This window comes from Misgurnus anguillicaudatus, unplaced genomic scaffold, assembly GCF_027580225.2.
Source record: "Misgurnus anguillicaudatus unplaced genomic scaffold, ASM2758022v2 HiC_scaffold_27, whole genome shotgun sequence".
In the NCBI taxonomy this organism is placed as follows: domain Eukaryota; kingdom Metazoa; phylum Chordata; class Actinopteri; order Cypriniformes; family Cobitidae; genus Misgurnus; species Misgurnus anguillicaudatus.
The window spans coordinates 682,826-699,817 of NW_027395277.1; the positions used below are offsets into that span (position 1 = coordinate 682,826).

Below are 16,992 nucleotides of genomic sequence, written 5' to 3' on the forward strand. Positions count from 1 at the left end.
AAAACAGAGTTTTGATTATATTTATTAACGTTATATAAATTCAAAATATTGCCATGTACAGGGTGACAGAATGGAGAAATACCTTTGGGCTGCAGTCTATCTCTTGATCATCTTCTGAGGAAGCCCATGAGTCTGCAGCTCCACTTTTTGATGCCCTTTAATGAAAAAAAAATGGCATGATTAAAACCCATTACAGCATTTGCAGTTGTAATCTCTAGATGTTTTATTACTCATTTCTGTCTAAAAAAAATCTATTAAATTCATCTTACCTGCTAATGGAGTCTGTGTGGGAAATGTCTTCTGTATCTGAGGAGAGAAATACAATACAGATTACTGAGTAAGGACTGTGATATAAATATAATACAGGTGACCAAATAATAATAATAATAATAATAATAATAGCATGAAAAAGTTTGTTGTTTGATCAACACTGAATCTAACTACAGTAGCTATTTGTCTTTAAAAAGGGGTCATATCCAACTCTCTATTTTTTTTATTGTTGGGACCATACAATTGCACCCATGAAGATTTTTAAATGAGATGTTTTGCAGTGTTCCATTAAGTTTAAACCCCACGATTTTCATGATATGACCCCTTTAAAGTCAACATGAAAAGATGTGTTGACCCTAACGTCACAAACACAGCAAAAAGAAGCACAGATTCTACCAACACACCATTTTTGTCTTTAGGTTCTGCAACACCAAATAAACTTGTTGTTGTGTCTATTCTACAGTACATACACACCTTTCCCTGCTCCTGCAAAACTGCTTCCTGCTGCTACGGCAGGTGAGCGTGATATAACAGTGGAAACACAACCAAGCAAAATTCAAAACACTGCAGGTAATACTGCAAACCACTGTGACAGACAAACCATATCATACATACATATTTATAAGTGCGGACAACACTAAAATCATTGAATTATGAATCGCTAAACAAAATATTTCTCACCGTCTTTATCCAAAGCTGGTCCTCCCAGATGCAAACCGGCCCCGATACCGCCAGGGCTGCCCAGCATGGATGCCCCTCTGTTTTTACCGGAAGTGAAATGGGATGGAGACTGCAGAGATTTTCTTTTGGTACCATGCTCAATGATCAGATGAGAACAGCTAGAAACCACAAGACACACATTTTTATTGTCCATGAAGATGTATGTTATGCAAATGTAAGCAGTCAAATTTTAAGTCCTTACGCGTGATGTCCATTCATGACGGCATAATCATCGGAGGACCATCCTTTATCGTCTTTCGCTGTGATGTCGGCATCGTACTGCAGGAGCAAACGCACCATGCTGATTTGACCATTGCACGCTGCTATCATCAACACAGACCTGAGCAGAAAAATAAAGATGCAGGGTTCCCACACCTTAGTTAACTTTAAATTCAAGGACCTTTCAAGGACTTTCCAGGTCCAATACCCTCAAATTCAAGGACTAAATGTGGGGGCACATTTCAGGTGAGAGCAAGGTTACATTGTGTTACCTTTTAAGATTGTTACAGTTCCCTTTTGAGGGAACTCGCGCTGCGTCACTGCGGTGACACTTTGGAGACGCTTCCAGGGGTAAGTGCATCTGAATGTGTATATCAAATTCAACCAATGTTGAGGCTTAATGACATGACAGGGTGACGCGAGAGCCAGGAAGTATATCGCTATCTGAAATATTGCCAAAGACGGCGTTACAGGGATGCAGGAAGTATGGCAAGGGAGACGCAGCGTCTCGTTCCCTTCTCAGGAAACAACAGTTACATACGTAACCCGAGACGTTTTCATGTGTCAAACACAACTATGCAAAAAAGCATTTTGGAATGAATCAACATTCGCATACAGAAGATATAAGCATTTAAAGCGAAAGATGGAATGTGATATTGACCAAACAACACAGAAAAATGCTGACAAGCCCTGGTCACGGTATGCTTTTGTTGTCTGGTGAGCAAACATGGACCCCTGTTCATTTTTAGTAAAATTAGTAAACTTTTCTTTGTAGTTCCCATCTTACCGTTGCTCTTGGTTCTTCACATTAACATCTGCGCCTTCTTTCAACAGAAGCTCCGTCATGTCTGTATGGTTTTCCATCACAGCCAGCATCAATGGAGTGTTCCCATCCTATTCATCCAATAAAAGAAACACTTAGCAGGATTGTACTTAATTGTAATACAATCCTTTAAAACCAACAACGACTGAAACCTAACGCAATGTGCTTACTTAAGTATTACCTTGTTCTGGGCGTTGATGTTGGCCGCATGCTCCAACAGCTGCATGGCCACAGGTAGGGAGGGGATACGGGCGGCCAGGTGTAGTGCTGTGTTTCCATTGATGTCCACCAGGTTTGGGTCAGCCTCATGATCCAGGAGCAAAGATACGCACCGGTCCTGCTCACACTGAACCGCCTGCCGTGCAACCAAAGACAAAGACATGCAAATTAACTTTTAATGCTAATATTTTTCCCAGAACTCCTAAAAACATACAAATGTACCTTCATTAAGGCGGACCGGTTCTGATTGTCGCATAAGTTTAGTTTGACTTTGTTCTCCACCAAGAACTGAACCACATCTGTGTGTCCACAGGCACAAGCGATGTGTAAGGCGGTTCTGTAGGTCCAATCAAAGAGGATTATGACGTAAGCGACATACTTAAGACAGGTTAAGGTTTAAGTGCACCGAGCATTACCTGTTATCTTTGTCTAGCTGGTTTAAATCGCTCTTTTTGGCCAGTTGTCTAAGTTTGGTCACATCTCCACCGTACGCAGCCTTATGGACCTTCCCGAGGTCTTTCTCCTTCACATCATAGCTGGCCGAAAGCACGCTGCCCGTCTCAGATGGGCTGGGGGAGCCCTTCTTTTTCTTGAAGTTGAATATTTTCTTCATGATACGTGATGGCACATTTCCCTCAGCCGATCGGAGTCTACCTGACCTTCAGGTACTGATCACCTCACATGTCTCATCCTCTAATACTAAAGCCTGAAAAAGAGGATTAGAGTTATTTAATAATGACAGAGAGATAGCCGGTCACATGCAAGCGCAGCCAGCGTTCCTTGTACAACCAATTATACATTTAGTACAAATAAATGCATATTATTTACAGTTTAATATGCAGTCATCTGGCCTGGGTGTCCAGTACTGTAGTGATACCATAGTACAATGATGGTAAAAGATGGTAACACTAACAAACCTTTTCATGTATTTACAATATACTCTTAGATATTACAATCTAAGAATGTTATTGAATTACAATGGTACATGTCCAAAATACTATGGTAAGACAGTGTTATCTTGACTAAGCTATAAGCAGATAATCTATAAGATAAGAGGAATATTTGATAATTTAATTTAACACGTAAAGCAATGCTTTCAAAATATAAACCGCGTACATTTAAAGTATGTAATTTCACACCGATCAGCTCATCTTGACACGTTAATCTAGACAACCAAATAATGCGACGTGGATACAAACTCACCTAGTTACATTGTCATTTGTTGTAAAGTGTCTGGTCGGCAATGTTGTTTTTAATAAATTAAAACAAGAAAATTGCTCAAAAATGATGTGTATTATCAAGGAGGAGGACGCATCGAGTTTCCTCAGAACGCTGAGCCGTTTACGATGCTAGCAAGCTAGTTGCTTCTGTTACCATAGCAACAGTATAATATCTTATCTTATTTTATCTTATCTTATTCTATTATCAAGTTGTAGAATTACATAAACAAAACGAATGGGAATTCTGCGGTTAGGGGAAATGTTATATATGTATTAAAACTTGGATGTTTTGCTATTTATTAATATACAAACGGAACTCGTTATGTTTGACACAAGTTTCCACACGGAACGTAACACGCGGAAACCAAAAGGAGGAGGCGGGTTTTAGGACGTCCTCATCCTCCATTGGACGGTTTAAATTAATGACAGGCATATGTATCTTCCAATGATTACTCAGACTTTGGCCTGAGAAACTCGATTATGATTGGTCAAATCTGATTGGTTAGAGTACAACACGTTTTGAGCAGGTGGTTAAAAGCAAGAACCGACAGGCAAATGACGACAAAATACCGCGAGAGCAATTCGAGTAATCATACGGCGAAGAATAATATTGATTCGCTCTCGCGGTACTTTGACGTCATCCGCCAGTCAGTTCTTTTGGTGTGAAGCTGAACGCACCTAATGCTTTTCATGTACCAAAATAAGATGTACCTATTGCTTGTTTATTGTTCAAGGTTAAAATATTTAGAAATATGAGCTATCATTTTGTACTGTAACTGCAAAAGAGGTTGTTAAGTGTTTGATGCCTGTTCATTTTGCCTAGTAAGATTCTTGCATTATGAATACTCTTGTTTTCAACAAACATATGCACTAATTTCTGCATTAATTTGTCAACATTTAATTATTTTGATATGTGATGTAATATTGTAGTCAATAGTATGCACATAGGCCTATAGGCCTATCCATAGCATTAAACCATTATAAACAAAGAATGTTCCTTCCATTGGCAGAAAGTGCATTTAGCATTTAAAGCGGAAATCGAGTTTACACCATCATGCCAGAATAAGCTCATTCACCCATTTGTGTATCTCAGACATTAGCTAGAGAGTTATAATTTAAAATCCTTTACCACTCTACAAACAATAGACTGTCCTGACATGTGGTTTCATCTTAGCATTACTGTACTGACTTTCTTTAACTCTACCTTTCATCATCTTTAAAAGCTCATTAATGTCAGTGTTTAAATCATCTCTAAAATGTTTACTTCACTTCCAGGAGCTGAATCAGATCAAATGAGATGCTTTGACAAAGAAAATCAAACAAAATAATGAACGAAAGAAAAACTACTGTTTAATGCATAAATCAAGAGAAAATTTGGTTAAAAATAAATTTTTGCTAATGTAGTTTCAGTGTGAATACAAATCAGGACTCAAAAGTGAATTCTGTCCAATTTAGGAAGCAAGATGTGTGTTTGAAATGGGCTGCCGAAGCTCAAATGCACCACTTCTGTTTATTTATTTTTTTGCAGCCACATTTTGGAAAAAAAATTCTGTTTGAGTTATTGTTTTGGTTTTTTATGGCATATAAACTTCTGTCACTGTTCCTGTTTGTCCTGGGAAAAGGAGAAGTGTCATTAACAAACTGGCTTTTATTAGTCAAATAAAAATAAAGATTAGTGAGATGGGAAGTAAACATGATGACTTAAATTAAATAAGAAAATAAATAAATAAAATGATAACCAATTAAAGCAATATGTTTATTATTAAAACATTTCCAGTAGGAAATTTAAAACATTGAATTTTAGAAAATCTGCCACAGCCATTTAAACCTTGCTACTGAAATGATTAAAAATCAATACTTATATTCCTTTGTCTCTCAAAAATTGTTAGTTTAAGGTTTAGTCCAACATATTAGGAGAATCAGTTCTCACGCTAAATGAATAAGTGTGGGATAATTACATTGAAGTTTTTTTATATAACGTTATATAATTACAGTATCCGTCAGAGGGTTCTGGTAAATGACGTCAGAAAGGATTAGGGACAGACAATACGCATGCGCAGACAGGGGGCTCGTTTCGGGATCGCGCACGGTCTCGGAAACTTTCGTCACTAACAGGAACGCGCCTGGGGATCAACATTCATCGGGGAGACCGTACTGAAATCAACACGCAGGTACTGTAGCGATTAAATCTGATTTGTAATCGTAACAAACAGCGCATTTTATGTTTTATTTGGTCGTCGTTGATAAATCTGGTTGTTTGCTTTATAATAACAGGTGTATTTAGGTCACACGCACGCCTAATAATAGTACCGTTATTTAAAGCATTTGTAAACACGTAAAAAATCTAGACGACAGTAAATCTACGCCACACGCGGGCATTTACAGTTGTTGTCAACAGCTTAGAAACTGCTATTTGTATTTATTGTTTATTTAAATATAATGCGTTTGTTACTAACATTTTGCGCAGTTATATAATCTATTTGTGTTTAGTGCTAACGTTATTTTAGTATTGTCAAATTCATTGAATGTAATGTATTGTAATGGATTGTAATGGATTTCCTTGAAATGTTTAATGAATCCTGAGATAAAAGCTTGGATGGATGTTAAAAATGGCCCCCATGCAGTAAAACACACCCTCCTTGATCCTATAGGCTACTGTTTTCATACCTAACACTGCATTTGACATCAATGATCATGATGATAATCCTGTTTTTAAATGAACTGGACAATTATTTATTATTTTGGAATGATTTAGATAAAATATTGCAGAATTATGTTAGATATAAAGCTACCAGTATGTTCATAGTCTACTTATGTTTTGTTTATTTACATTTTGCATCAAATATGTATCACTGGAGAATTATGCATTATACTTTATGGATGAATTTACTTGCTTTAAAGGAATAGTTTGTCCAGAATTGTAAAATTGTGTGTTGGTTATAAACATCAATGCTGTTGTTTATCCTTGGATCAAATAATATGTAAAAATTAAATGTTACAACAGCAGTACATGGGGGCCATATCTGTCAAGCTCCAATAAAGACAAACACTCTAAATAAGAGGTTAAATTAACCCAAATGTTTATAATTGACCCAACAATGGATTAAAACAACCCAGCGTTTTGGGCTGAAACAACCCAACGGTTTGGTTCATCCCTTTTGACCCAATGCTGGGCTAAAAATAACCCAGTTTTTTTCATGTATACTAAAAATCTTTATTTATTTTGGGCACTAATAACAAAAATATTAGGTCAGTGGTACAGATAAATCCCAAAATACACAAGATGGCCTGACTGCAGAACACGACATCCAGATCCAACTCCGTGGTCGTCAACATTTGCTCTTAAGTTATCAATATAAATCTCAGAGATTAACAACCCAGTTGGCTATACATTATCACATTTATTACATGGCTAGTTGCTCATATGAGGAAATATATAGACACAAAAATGTTATTTTATATTTTTAATTTGTAAGAAATGTAAACCTTCATGTTTTCTAATGGCTGAAAGCAAAGACGTGATGAAACAAGTTCAATGTTCAATGTATTCATTCGTAGGTATTTAACTGCACCTGGTAAGATAACTCGTTCTAGATGTGTCTTTTCTTGTTTGCTTTTACTCCAAAACATTAAAACAAGAAACCTTACATTTCGCCTTATAGGAACTACTTTAAAGGCGGAGTCCATGATGTTTGAAAGCCAATGTTGATATTTGAAATCACCTAAACAAACACGCCCCTACCCCAATAGAATCTGGACCTTCTGTTGATAGACCCGCCCCACACATACGCAACCCGGCATTTGATTTGATTTGATTGGCTATAAGTGTGTTTTGGTAGTCGGCCCGTCTCCTTTTCCAAACCGTTTTTCAAACGTCGTGGACTCCGCCTTTAAGGGGTGGTTTCCCGGACAGGAATTAGCTTATGCCAGGACGAGGCCTTAGTTTAATTAGGAAATATAACTAATTTTAACATGCCTTACTAAAACCGTTACTTGTGTGTATTTTGAGGCACAACAAAGGACGCTAATGTATTTTCAGTTATTTCACTGCAAGTAGTTTTTTTAGTTTGGACAGCTCTTACATTTATTTTAGTCTAGGACTAGTCTAATCCCTGTTCAGGAAACCGCCCCTAATTGTAGTAATTTAGGAGCAAAGTTTGTTTTTCCGTCAAAAGAATAACTTAATTTAATTACGACGCAGTGCGGAAATGCAACTCACCGACACGTGTATGATGTGGCTGACCAATCAAAATGCAGTGGGAAAAGATCCAGCTCCACCCCTGGATCTGGATCCAACCCTGTCCCCTGTATGTCGCGTTCTGTAGTTAGGCGCTAATGGAATACACTAGTCAACATTTGAAATTGATCAAAAAAGTTTTTCAAAGTTATCCTAAAACAAAAACTTTTGAGACAACTTTTATGGAAGTTTGTAATCCACTTCAAATATTGACACGTGTAGTTTGTAGACTTTGATGTTTATTAGGTCAGGCAAGCCATTGCAGGTTTACTGCTCATAACTTTTGCTATTATTTAGTTTAGCCTGCTATCAAAGCACCTAACTGTTATAATAACAGTTAGGTGATATGTTATAATAACAGTTAGGTGATAATTTCGATAATTTGCATGCGATATCACGCGCATCTCGTCAGTGAAGCCAGCTGCTTTCAGATGGAGAAGCATTTACCACACAAAGCCGTGGTTCGCTGACAAGCTGGGCCATATCGCATGCGCTATGTCCGCAATAATTAATGTGAAATTGCCCCGATTGTCAGTGAACTACGGCTTTGTGTAGTAAATGCTGCTCCATCTGAAAGCAGCTGATGGTGATTTACTTCTAATCACGGAACCGGCTTCACTGACGAGATGCGGAGTAACAATTACATGCAAATTATAGCACATCCCTACTTAGAATTATTAGGTTGTTTAACAGAACACCGTGTTTAGCATAATGAGTGTAAGTTCATGCATGTAAATAGACTTGACCACATCACACATATAGGGGCGGTTTCCCGGACCAGGATTAGCTTAATCCAGGACTGGGCCTTAGTTTAATTAGGAAATATAACTAGTTTTAAACAACGTGCCTTATTAAAAACATTACCTGTGTGCATCTTGAAGTAAAACAAAGGGCCCTGATGTATTTTAAGATCTGTAAGTGAAAGTTGTTTTCAGTTTGGAGAGCTCTTAAAAGTGTTTAAGTCTAGGACTAGTCTAATCCCTGTCCGGGAAACCGCCCCATACAGTTGACAAATATTTTCATTAAATTTTGCAAATGATATTGTCTTTCCACAGAAATGGCTCGTCTAACAGTACTAGTGCTCTTAATGGCTCTTGTGGTCTTGGCTGTGGGCAAACGAGGAGGAGGGAGTAAAGGTGGGTTCAGTTGGGGCAAAACTAGTAGTAACAAAGGTGGATCCAGCACTGGAACTCAAGGTGGCAGCAGCAGCAGTAACAAAGGTACATCATCAAAAACACACGATACACATTCAGCTCCAGTAAACTACCCTCGGCAACCTCAGGTACCAAACCGGAATCCTGGAGGTGGATACCCTGCTCAAGGTAGCTACCCAGGCCGAAATCCAGCACAAGGTGGTTACCCAGCTCAGGGTGGAGTTCCAGCTCAAGGTGGTTACCCAGCTCAGGGTGGCTATCCAGCTCAAGGTAGCTACCCAGGGAGAAATCCAGCACAGGGTGGTTACCCAGCCCAAGGTGGTTACCCAGCCCAAGGTGGTTATCCAGCCCAAGGTGGTTATCCAGCTCAAGGTAGCTACCCTGGCCGAAATCCAGCACAGGGTGGTTACCCAGCTCAAGGTGGCTACCCAGCCCAAGGAGGTTACCCTGCTCAAGGTGGCTACCCAGCCCGGAATCCAGCACAAGGTGGTTACCCAGCTCAAGGAGGCTACCCAGGGGGAGCAGGCTCTTACCCCAATAGGTACCCTGGACAAGCAGGAGGAAACCCCTACCCAGCTGGAGGCTCTTATCCAGGCTATCCAGTCCGAGGAGGAGGAGGCTCCTATCCTAACCAGTATGGAGGGGGTGCAGTAAGACCAGGAGCAGGTGCAGGTGCATACCCTTACTGGAACCCCAATAACAAAATCATGAGTCCAGGCTACGGTGGTAACTACGGTTCTTATGGGCGTAACAATTACGGTGCTGGTAGATCACCCTTTGCCCAGTCCGTGCAGAACATGGGTATGGGTCCTTCCATGAACTCAAAGGGATTCGGCAAGCAGGCACTTATGGCCGCAGGGGTCGGAGCAGTTGCCGGCATGGCTATCGGCTACGGTATCGGAAGTTTTCCCCGCCCTCGTTTTAATTTCAACAACCCGCAGGAAGAATATTATTATAATAACTACATGTACAGACGCTATGGGCAAACACCCCCTAACGGCAATGTGAATCAGAACACCAACTCTCAAGGTGTCAGGCCAGACGGTTCTGTATCAACTTCTGGGGGTCAAAGTAACAATGACCCTCATGACATTTTCCAGAATCCTCCACCTCAGTCTTATGATAAGTACATGGACAACTGCATGAAAAGGAAAGACTTGCTGCGAGAGAAGCGTAATATCAGATCAAGGAGATCCATGGATCTACTTGAGCTTCAAGCTGCAGCTGGTGGTGAGGAGGCTACTGATTCTGCTGTCGCCCAAGAAGATCCCACAAGCACCAATTTAACCCTTGAAAGAGCTGCATCTGAAACCAGTACAAATGGCCCCTTATTAGAAACCCCGAAACTGACTGAAACACCCGGTCAACATCAGAAGCAAACCCAGGGTATAGAAGAGGTACCTAAGGATGACGATGATACCGTTAGCATTATGGAGATTGGCTATCCTGCGTTAATCGAGCAAATTAAAGCACGACGCTGTGTAGAGCTGTACATGGTTTATGCAGAACAGCATGCAGCAAAACAGGTGCAAGATCGTAGTAAAGTCGATCAACAAACCAGAGGCAACAATGGTCACCTTTCTGGACCTCTTGGACATGGAGTAGTCCTTACAAGCATTCTGTCTATTATCATCAGTTCCTTTCTATAAAGACATTACTGACTTTCTGAAAGAGGTTGCAGGAGAAGTCACAAAAATCTGACGTAAGGTTTGGACTCTAAGCTGGAAACAAATCATTGTTAACACCCATTACATTTTATTCCAGAATTTCCTCTTGGATGTTTTTGAAAACTTCAGACAGTAAGGCACTGTTAATAGACTACTTGAACATTCAGCAGACACACTAACAATAAGAGACTATCTCAGTATGACTAACTAGTAGTATCATTGCTCACAATGACTAACATGAATAGTTGCTCTTAGTCATTTGAAAATTGCAATGTAAGGTACTGAATAATTTGGCATTGGTCATGTTAAATCCATTTCAAACTTTGTATGGTATCCACTATTCAGTTTTTCATATTTAACACTGCCAGTGACCATCTCGCATGTTGTTTCATGACATTTCGACACGGCATATCGCACACTAGTACTCTAATATCCCAAAAAACATGCATGACTTGGTTTTAACTCTTGTTGTTGACTGGCAAAACTACTTTAAACAACCAACCATATTTTTTGACATGGAAATGTGGCATCTTGTTGTGTTTTTATGTGCACTTCTTGTTTAGTATTTAACTTTAAAAGTTTTTAGTATTTTTTATTGTTTGAACTGTTCTACTGACATAATTATTCCTTTTTAATCGTTAATTTAATTGGTTTTCGTAGCTTTCCACTGTTGGTTTTGTTATATAACTTCACTTGTGTGTACATATCAGTTCGTTCTCAACAGTACACTCTTATGGCTGTTACTCGCAGGTCAAATGTAGTTTGGCACTAAAACGCTGTACAGACAGATTGTTTTGTTATGCGGTACATTGGATATGAAGTGGCTCTGGGATAATGCACCGGTTTTATTTGAATGTAACCATTTTTTTAAGAGTTTATAATAGGTTGGCAATGAAGTCGAGCACTTTGCTATATCATTCTTCTTATATAAAGGACTTTGGCATTCAATGAAACAAACAGCAGACTATAATACTCTTAAGGTCGTATTGCTGAAGACCCATATGTAATGTTTATGTGATGCTTTGAAATGTCTTGAATGTTGAATTGTTTGTACTGTTACTGTACCATAACTCCAGAGTAAAATAATGATTAGCACCTTAGCTACTTGTCTGTCTTTTGATTTTGGAAAAAGTGTTTGGGTTTGGGATGTTTGCATAGCAAATTATTCAGCAGACATCTGCGTCAGCTTTGGAAAGCCATACGTTTTCCATATTTAAGGTAGAGTAAGTCTCGTATACGAAATCTGCATTTACACTTGGCGAAACAATTCAAGGTAGACATACTGACCCAGAACAGCTTAAACCACAGAGAAAGTTAAATGTTGCGATATGCACAGACAAAATGGTTATACAAGAGCTTTATTCCTGTAATAAAAAGACATAAAACGTCAACATTACTCCACTAAGTGACCTCAGGTGATGTCCAGGAGTTTTTTTTAATGATGCACAAAACATCTTGACATGGAAATATCCGATCTGTCCACTTACATTGCGGACACGAATGCATGTATCCGATTCATATCCGATTTATTTCCACATATGAAAGCCTGAAACCGCTTGCACGTCCGTGGGTCAGGCAGTGCAAATCCGGCCTAAATGTTCACCAGTGATCCGCATCTACTCTTGTGGGAGTGCTTTACTGTTTTCCTTATTATATTCGTCATGTTGACAGATGTCCCATTCATAAAGGGATTGGTTAACAAATGAGCATCTTAATTAAACCCCTAGTGGACAACCATTAGCACCATGTATCTGTTAGGGCTGTCACATTCGAATACCAGATTAATCGTATGAAATCACCCAAAGGGTCATCTATCAGAAACAATAATCTTCACCGTTGTATTTTGGAATATAAACCAACCCTCGGGAAGATAACTTCGGTTCAACAAAACATCACAAGAGATGAAAGTGCTCACACTGGTGCTCATTACCGAGGTTAACCAGGCAGAGCAAATGCATGTGCACACAGGAACTGATCACAATATTTTTATGTAATTATGACATCATTTGAGATCAGACAAACATGTCAGAAACATTTCTTCTGCCACTACATGATGATGTTCAATCAGAAGGGGTCAGAGGTCACATTGAGGTTGAGTTTTTCAATGGAATGGGCACATGTGAATTAAGAAGGGTGTGTTGATCCATGGATAGAGGGAGTGCATGCAACATTCGCCATTATTCACATAAGCTACAATAAAGTATTTGACACAAAGAGATTAGTGATAGAAAGGACATTTGTTGAGAAAAGACTCATACCATCAAATAAGGATTAGGTGGATCTGCCCTAAATGTTTAATAGATAAGATAAGATTACACTGACTTGTCACAAGATATAGTCAAGGTTAGCGGGGTTGCTGCAGGCCTGTGAAATGTCTAAATAACAAAGAATTGCATTGCAATAAAAGTTGCAAAGTGTAAAGATGAACTAATAAACAGGAACACACCATCTTCTTAATAATTCAATGCGAAAGACAGACGACAATATAAAGCTACACAACACAAAGCTGCAGTTGTTTAGCAGGGACAGCTGGAGGGGAACGGATAAAACTGCTCTTTGTTTATTTCACATTTAAGCACATTTCATCTAAATTGGTTTTACATCTGCTGTTAAGTGTGTGCAGGGGTCAGACTACAGTTTGCCTCTCAAATGGAGACCTATGGAAGTAATGACATTGTTTTTACATGTGAACATGACATATTTTATTGTTATGTAAACACTGCACTGTGTATATATAAACAATATAAAGGTATACATTTAATGCATGAATGTTGCATGTGAAATCCACCTTTTGTTTAGCATGCGTTTTGTTAGACAACACCCCATATGTTCCCACATATGGCCTATTTCAAAAACATGGAACTATGTGGGAATCTGTAATTTACCATAAAGTGCAATAAATGCGCACTCTCTTTCTTATGCTTCAATGAATATTTAAAATAAAAACTGTTTGGACATATTGTTTTCTTTCTAAGAATAACTCTGGTACGTCAGGGGAGACCAAAAACCTCATCGCGCGCGTCTTTTAAAACGCGTACGCACAGTGCGCAAACATTCTCTGGATGAGAGATGGCTCTGTTCTCTTTCTCATAACTGCTTTTACTGACACTATGAATATTTCTGAGAGTCCTGCGGGTCTGGCCACCGTGCTACCTCTCACCAGTTTTGGCAATGTGCTTTTATTTCTTTTCAATGTAATCCTCGCCACCGCCATCGTTTTTATGAACGCGTCCGTATTTCTTTCCATAATGATGAACCGAGCGTTGCGCAGCGAGAATCGTTTCATGTATATGCTCAGCACGTGTCTCAGTGACATCTGCTCAGGTGTGTCGTTTTATTATTGTGGGGTTCTGGATGTGCGTGACTTTTATGACTCCCCGACGCGCACTTTATTCATCGTGCCCACCTTTTTGGGTTTGTCCTATATGGCGATTCTGGCCGCGCAGGCGGACCGGTACCACGCTGTAGTGGCGCCTTTTAAATACTCCCAACGCATGACCCGTAACAGAACCTTACTGGTGATTTTGGCGTACTGGGTTTATGCTTTTGCGATCGTGGCTGTTCAAAATCTGGTGACTGTGGGGGTCGCAAGGAAATTGACGGCCATTGGTACATTTGTGGCAAACATATTCACGGTTGTAATCATGATTGGGTTAAACATCAGGTTGTTTTTCATTGCCAAATATCAGCTGGGACGCGAACCCCCGAGCGCGGAACGAGACAACAAGCGCGCGTCCGTGTATCTCATCATTGTGGTTGCCGTGTGCTTTCTGGTGGCGTGGTTGCCTCTTTTTCTGAATGCTATCGCGTGTAATTTAGCGGGCTCCTCGTGCTCAACGTTCAGAAATGAGGGTTCGGATCCAATGCGCATTCTGCCACGCGTGAACGCAGTTTTTACACCCTTGCTGTATATCAGGGGCTGCTCCGCGCTCAGGAGAACCCTACTAAGTAAAGTCTGGAAAACAACATGCAAGATGAAAGGGTAAACTTTAGAAATGTTAAATTGAAATAACTGAAATGATATTGTTCTTTTAACGTAAAAGTGAATTAAAAATAATGAAATTTACACAATGGCATATCATTTCACAACAAAAGATTGCAGTAAATTGTGTTAGAGATGCTTGGTCCGCACTTTTATCATACAGATTTATGAGTAACCCTTAAACTATATTGTTAGTTAATGTTAGTAATGCATTTACTAAAGTTAACAAATACAATCTTATTTGTAAAGTGTTACCAATTTATGCTGTCAAAAACCCATGACCAAGAAGACATACCTATGCATCACCCATGTCAGTTTGTGTCATATATAGCCGTGGAAAAATATAAGAGACCACTCCAGTTTGGACTTTAATCATCATTTCTAGATGTATAGTGACCAATTCAGTCAAGTGTCAACAAATTTTAACAAAAGCAAACCTTGGGAGTGACAAAGTCACCCAACAGCAAATGTAAAAGACTGAGGACATTATGAGACCCATGAAATATGTGATTAAAATCTGGGTTTTTCCATTTTTTTATTTTTCCTAAAATGTAAAACATTAGTATTGAATTTGAACTTGTTTTATTGAAGATTGGAAAACACTGCATCTTTTTTGCTATTATGACCATGTTTCCCCATTTCAATTTTCTGTAAATAAATGCAAATAAAAACATAATTTTTATTAAGAATTTGGCAGAAATGTTGTTGGTAGTTGACAGAATGAAACACATTCCTATTATAGTACATCTAGAAAAGCTAAAACTGAAATGGTCTCTTATTTTCTTCCACGTCTGTATGTTTTCACATATATCTTTTCACTGTAGTCTACTTTCACAAACCAGAGACGTAAAGTATAAATTATTCATGCAATCACTGACTGTAATCTCTCACTCATGTCCATGTTTCACTAATATTGAACTTTGTTTTGTTATTAAATTGGATTTAAGCATACTGATAATTTATTTTGGCAAACTTTCAGTGTGAAACCTCAGTCTGAAGCTCCACATGGATAAGATGGGGCAGTGGTCTTCAAGACATGATCGGTGAGACGGGGATAAAAGCAGAGTTTTAAAAGATGTGCCATTTGAAGTCTCAGGTCAAAACCATATATCTTTATATTTTCAGAGGCACAGATGCTGTCCATGTTGTGAAAAATTTGGTTTGTGGCTGAAATGAGCCTGTGAACTGTATGAATGTTTCACCCTTATTTCTTCCCTGTAAGGTCAATTAAAGAGAATATTGACTCAGTTATTCATAGTTATCTCAAATCTTACATTTATGCTTACATTTACATGCATCTGAGCTTGAATTTATCAGAATGATTTATGAATGGATTATGCAAAGTATTGGTAACAATAAATATCAGTCTTGTTTCTGTAATTTTGTTAACGCTGGAATACAAATCAGTCGGAAAAATCAGCTAGAGAGCCTGTTGGCCTCCTGTTTTTCTGTCATGTGTAATAGGCCTACATGTATGTTGGATTCATAGCCACAAATCACATTTAATGAACTTAAACATTTTGTTTATTGTACATACACTCACCTAAAGGATTATTAGGAACACCTGTTCAGTTTCTCATTAATGCAATGGTGTGATTGTGTGGAGGATGTTTTCTTGGCACACTTTAGGCCCCTTAGTGCCAACTGTGCATCGTTTAAATGCCACGGCCTACCTGGGCATTGTTTCTGACCATGTCCATCCCTTTATGACCACCATGTCCTCTAATGGCTACTTCCAGCAGGATAATGCACCATGTCACAAAGGTCAAATCATTTCAAATTGGTTTCTTGAACATGACAATGAATTCACTGTACTAAAATGGCCCCCACAGTCACCAGATCTCAACCCAATAGAGCATCTTTGGGATGTGGTGGAACGGGAGCTTCGTGCTCTGGATGTGCATCCCACAAATCTCCATCAACTGTAAGATGCTATCCTATCAATATGAGCCAACATTTCTAAAGAATGCTTTCAGCACCTTGTTGAATCAATGCCATGTAGAATTAAGGCAGAAAGGGGGTCAAACACAGTATTAGTATGGTGTTCCTAATAATCCTTTAGGTGAGTGCAAGTTGGCCTTGATTTTTTAATCATTAAAATTATTTATATATTTTTTTTAAACTGCACCACCTGTCATGCGATGTTTAATATTTACATGGCAAACAGCACATAGAGAAGCACAATCAAAAATGCTTTCAACTCTCAGCAAACAAATATACATTGTGTATGATTGCATGTGCATACTGTACATATCGTCCTCTCATATCAACTTACATACACCCCCCCCCATCTCCATTCTATAAAAACATTCAACTGTTCTAACCAATAGTGATGGTTTGCTTCTCTAGGGGTTTGTTTTGTGCCACTTGTTTGTCTCTTGATTTCATTTCAAATGTGGTTGATTTCCTCGTGTTGACACTTGAGCCCACTCATAAAGCGTTTTATCTCTCAGGGTGTAATTAAGATCCTAATGAAACCCT

At 38.9% G+C, this 16,992-nt stretch overlaps 3 protein-coding genes across 9 annotated transcripts in view; 2 read left to right on the forward strand and 1 right to left on the reverse strand.

Annotated features, from left to right (window-relative positions):
* LOC141362444 (uncharacterized) overlaps nucleotides 1-3,804 on the reverse strand; it is a 31,647-nt gene extending 27,843 nt beyond the window's left edge. Inside the window, exons 1-10 of one of the 4 annotated variants that reach the window (XM_073864528.1) lie at nucleotides 3,463-3,804; nucleotides 2,668-2,957; nucleotides 2,474-2,588; nucleotides 2,214-2,387; nucleotides 1,997-2,103; nucleotides 1,193-1,330; nucleotides 952-1,109; nucleotides 745-777; nucleotides 270-306; nucleotides 83-155 (exon numbers count right to left, since the gene is read on the reverse strand). In XM_073864528.1, the coding sequence (XP_073720629.1) occupies nucleotides 83-155; nucleotides 270-306; nucleotides 745-777; nucleotides 952-1,109; nucleotides 1,193-1,330; nucleotides 1,997-2,103; nucleotides 2,214-2,387; nucleotides 2,474-2,588; nucleotides 2,668-2,864 (1,032 nt within the window). In that variant the 5' untranslated portion in view covers nucleotides 2,865-2,957; nucleotides 3,463-3,804. The remainder of the gene's footprint in view (nucleotides 1-82; nucleotides 156-269; nucleotides 307-744; nucleotides 778-951; nucleotides 1,110-1,192; nucleotides 1,331-1,996; nucleotides 2,104-2,213; nucleotides 2,388-2,473; nucleotides 2,589-2,667; nucleotides 2,958-3,462) is intronic. The other 3 variants (XM_073864531.1, XM_073864530.1, XM_073864529.1) reach the window with 3 other exon arrangements.
* A 1,680-nt stretch (nucleotides 3,805-5,484) lies between these two features.
* LOC141362442 (uncharacterized) lies at nucleotides 5,485-11,629 on the forward strand. 4 transcript variants are annotated; one of them, XM_073864526.1, is made up of 4 exons: nucleotides 5,485-5,642; nucleotides 8,764-9,060; nucleotides 9,217-9,318; nucleotides 9,367-11,629. In XM_073864526.1, the coding sequence occupies exons 2-4, from the start codon at nucleotides 8,766-8,768 to the stop codon at nucleotides 10,509-10,511; spliced, it is 1,542 nt and encodes a 513-aa protein (XP_073720627.1). In that variant the 5' UTR covers nucleotides 5,485-5,642; nucleotides 8,764-8,765; the 3' UTR covers nucleotides 10,512-11,629. The 4 variants fall into 4 exon arrangements, with proteins under 4 accessions (XP_073720627.1, XP_073720623.1, XP_073720624.1 ...); XM_073864522.1 differs by having other exon boundaries at nucleotides 8,764-9,318; XM_073864523.1 differs by having other exon boundaries at nucleotides 9,217-11,629.
* A 154-nt stretch (nucleotides 11,630-11,783) lies between these two features.
* Nucleotides 11,784-16,204, forward strand: LOC141362443 (uncharacterized). The gene has a single exon (XM_073864527.1). The coding sequence runs from the start codon at nucleotides 13,592-13,594 to the stop codon at nucleotides 14,513-14,515; it is 924 nt and encodes a 307-aa protein (XP_073720628.1). The 5' UTR covers nucleotides 11,784-13,591; the 3' UTR covers nucleotides 14,516-16,204.
* Nucleotides 16,205-16,992: the final 788 nt, after the last annotated feature.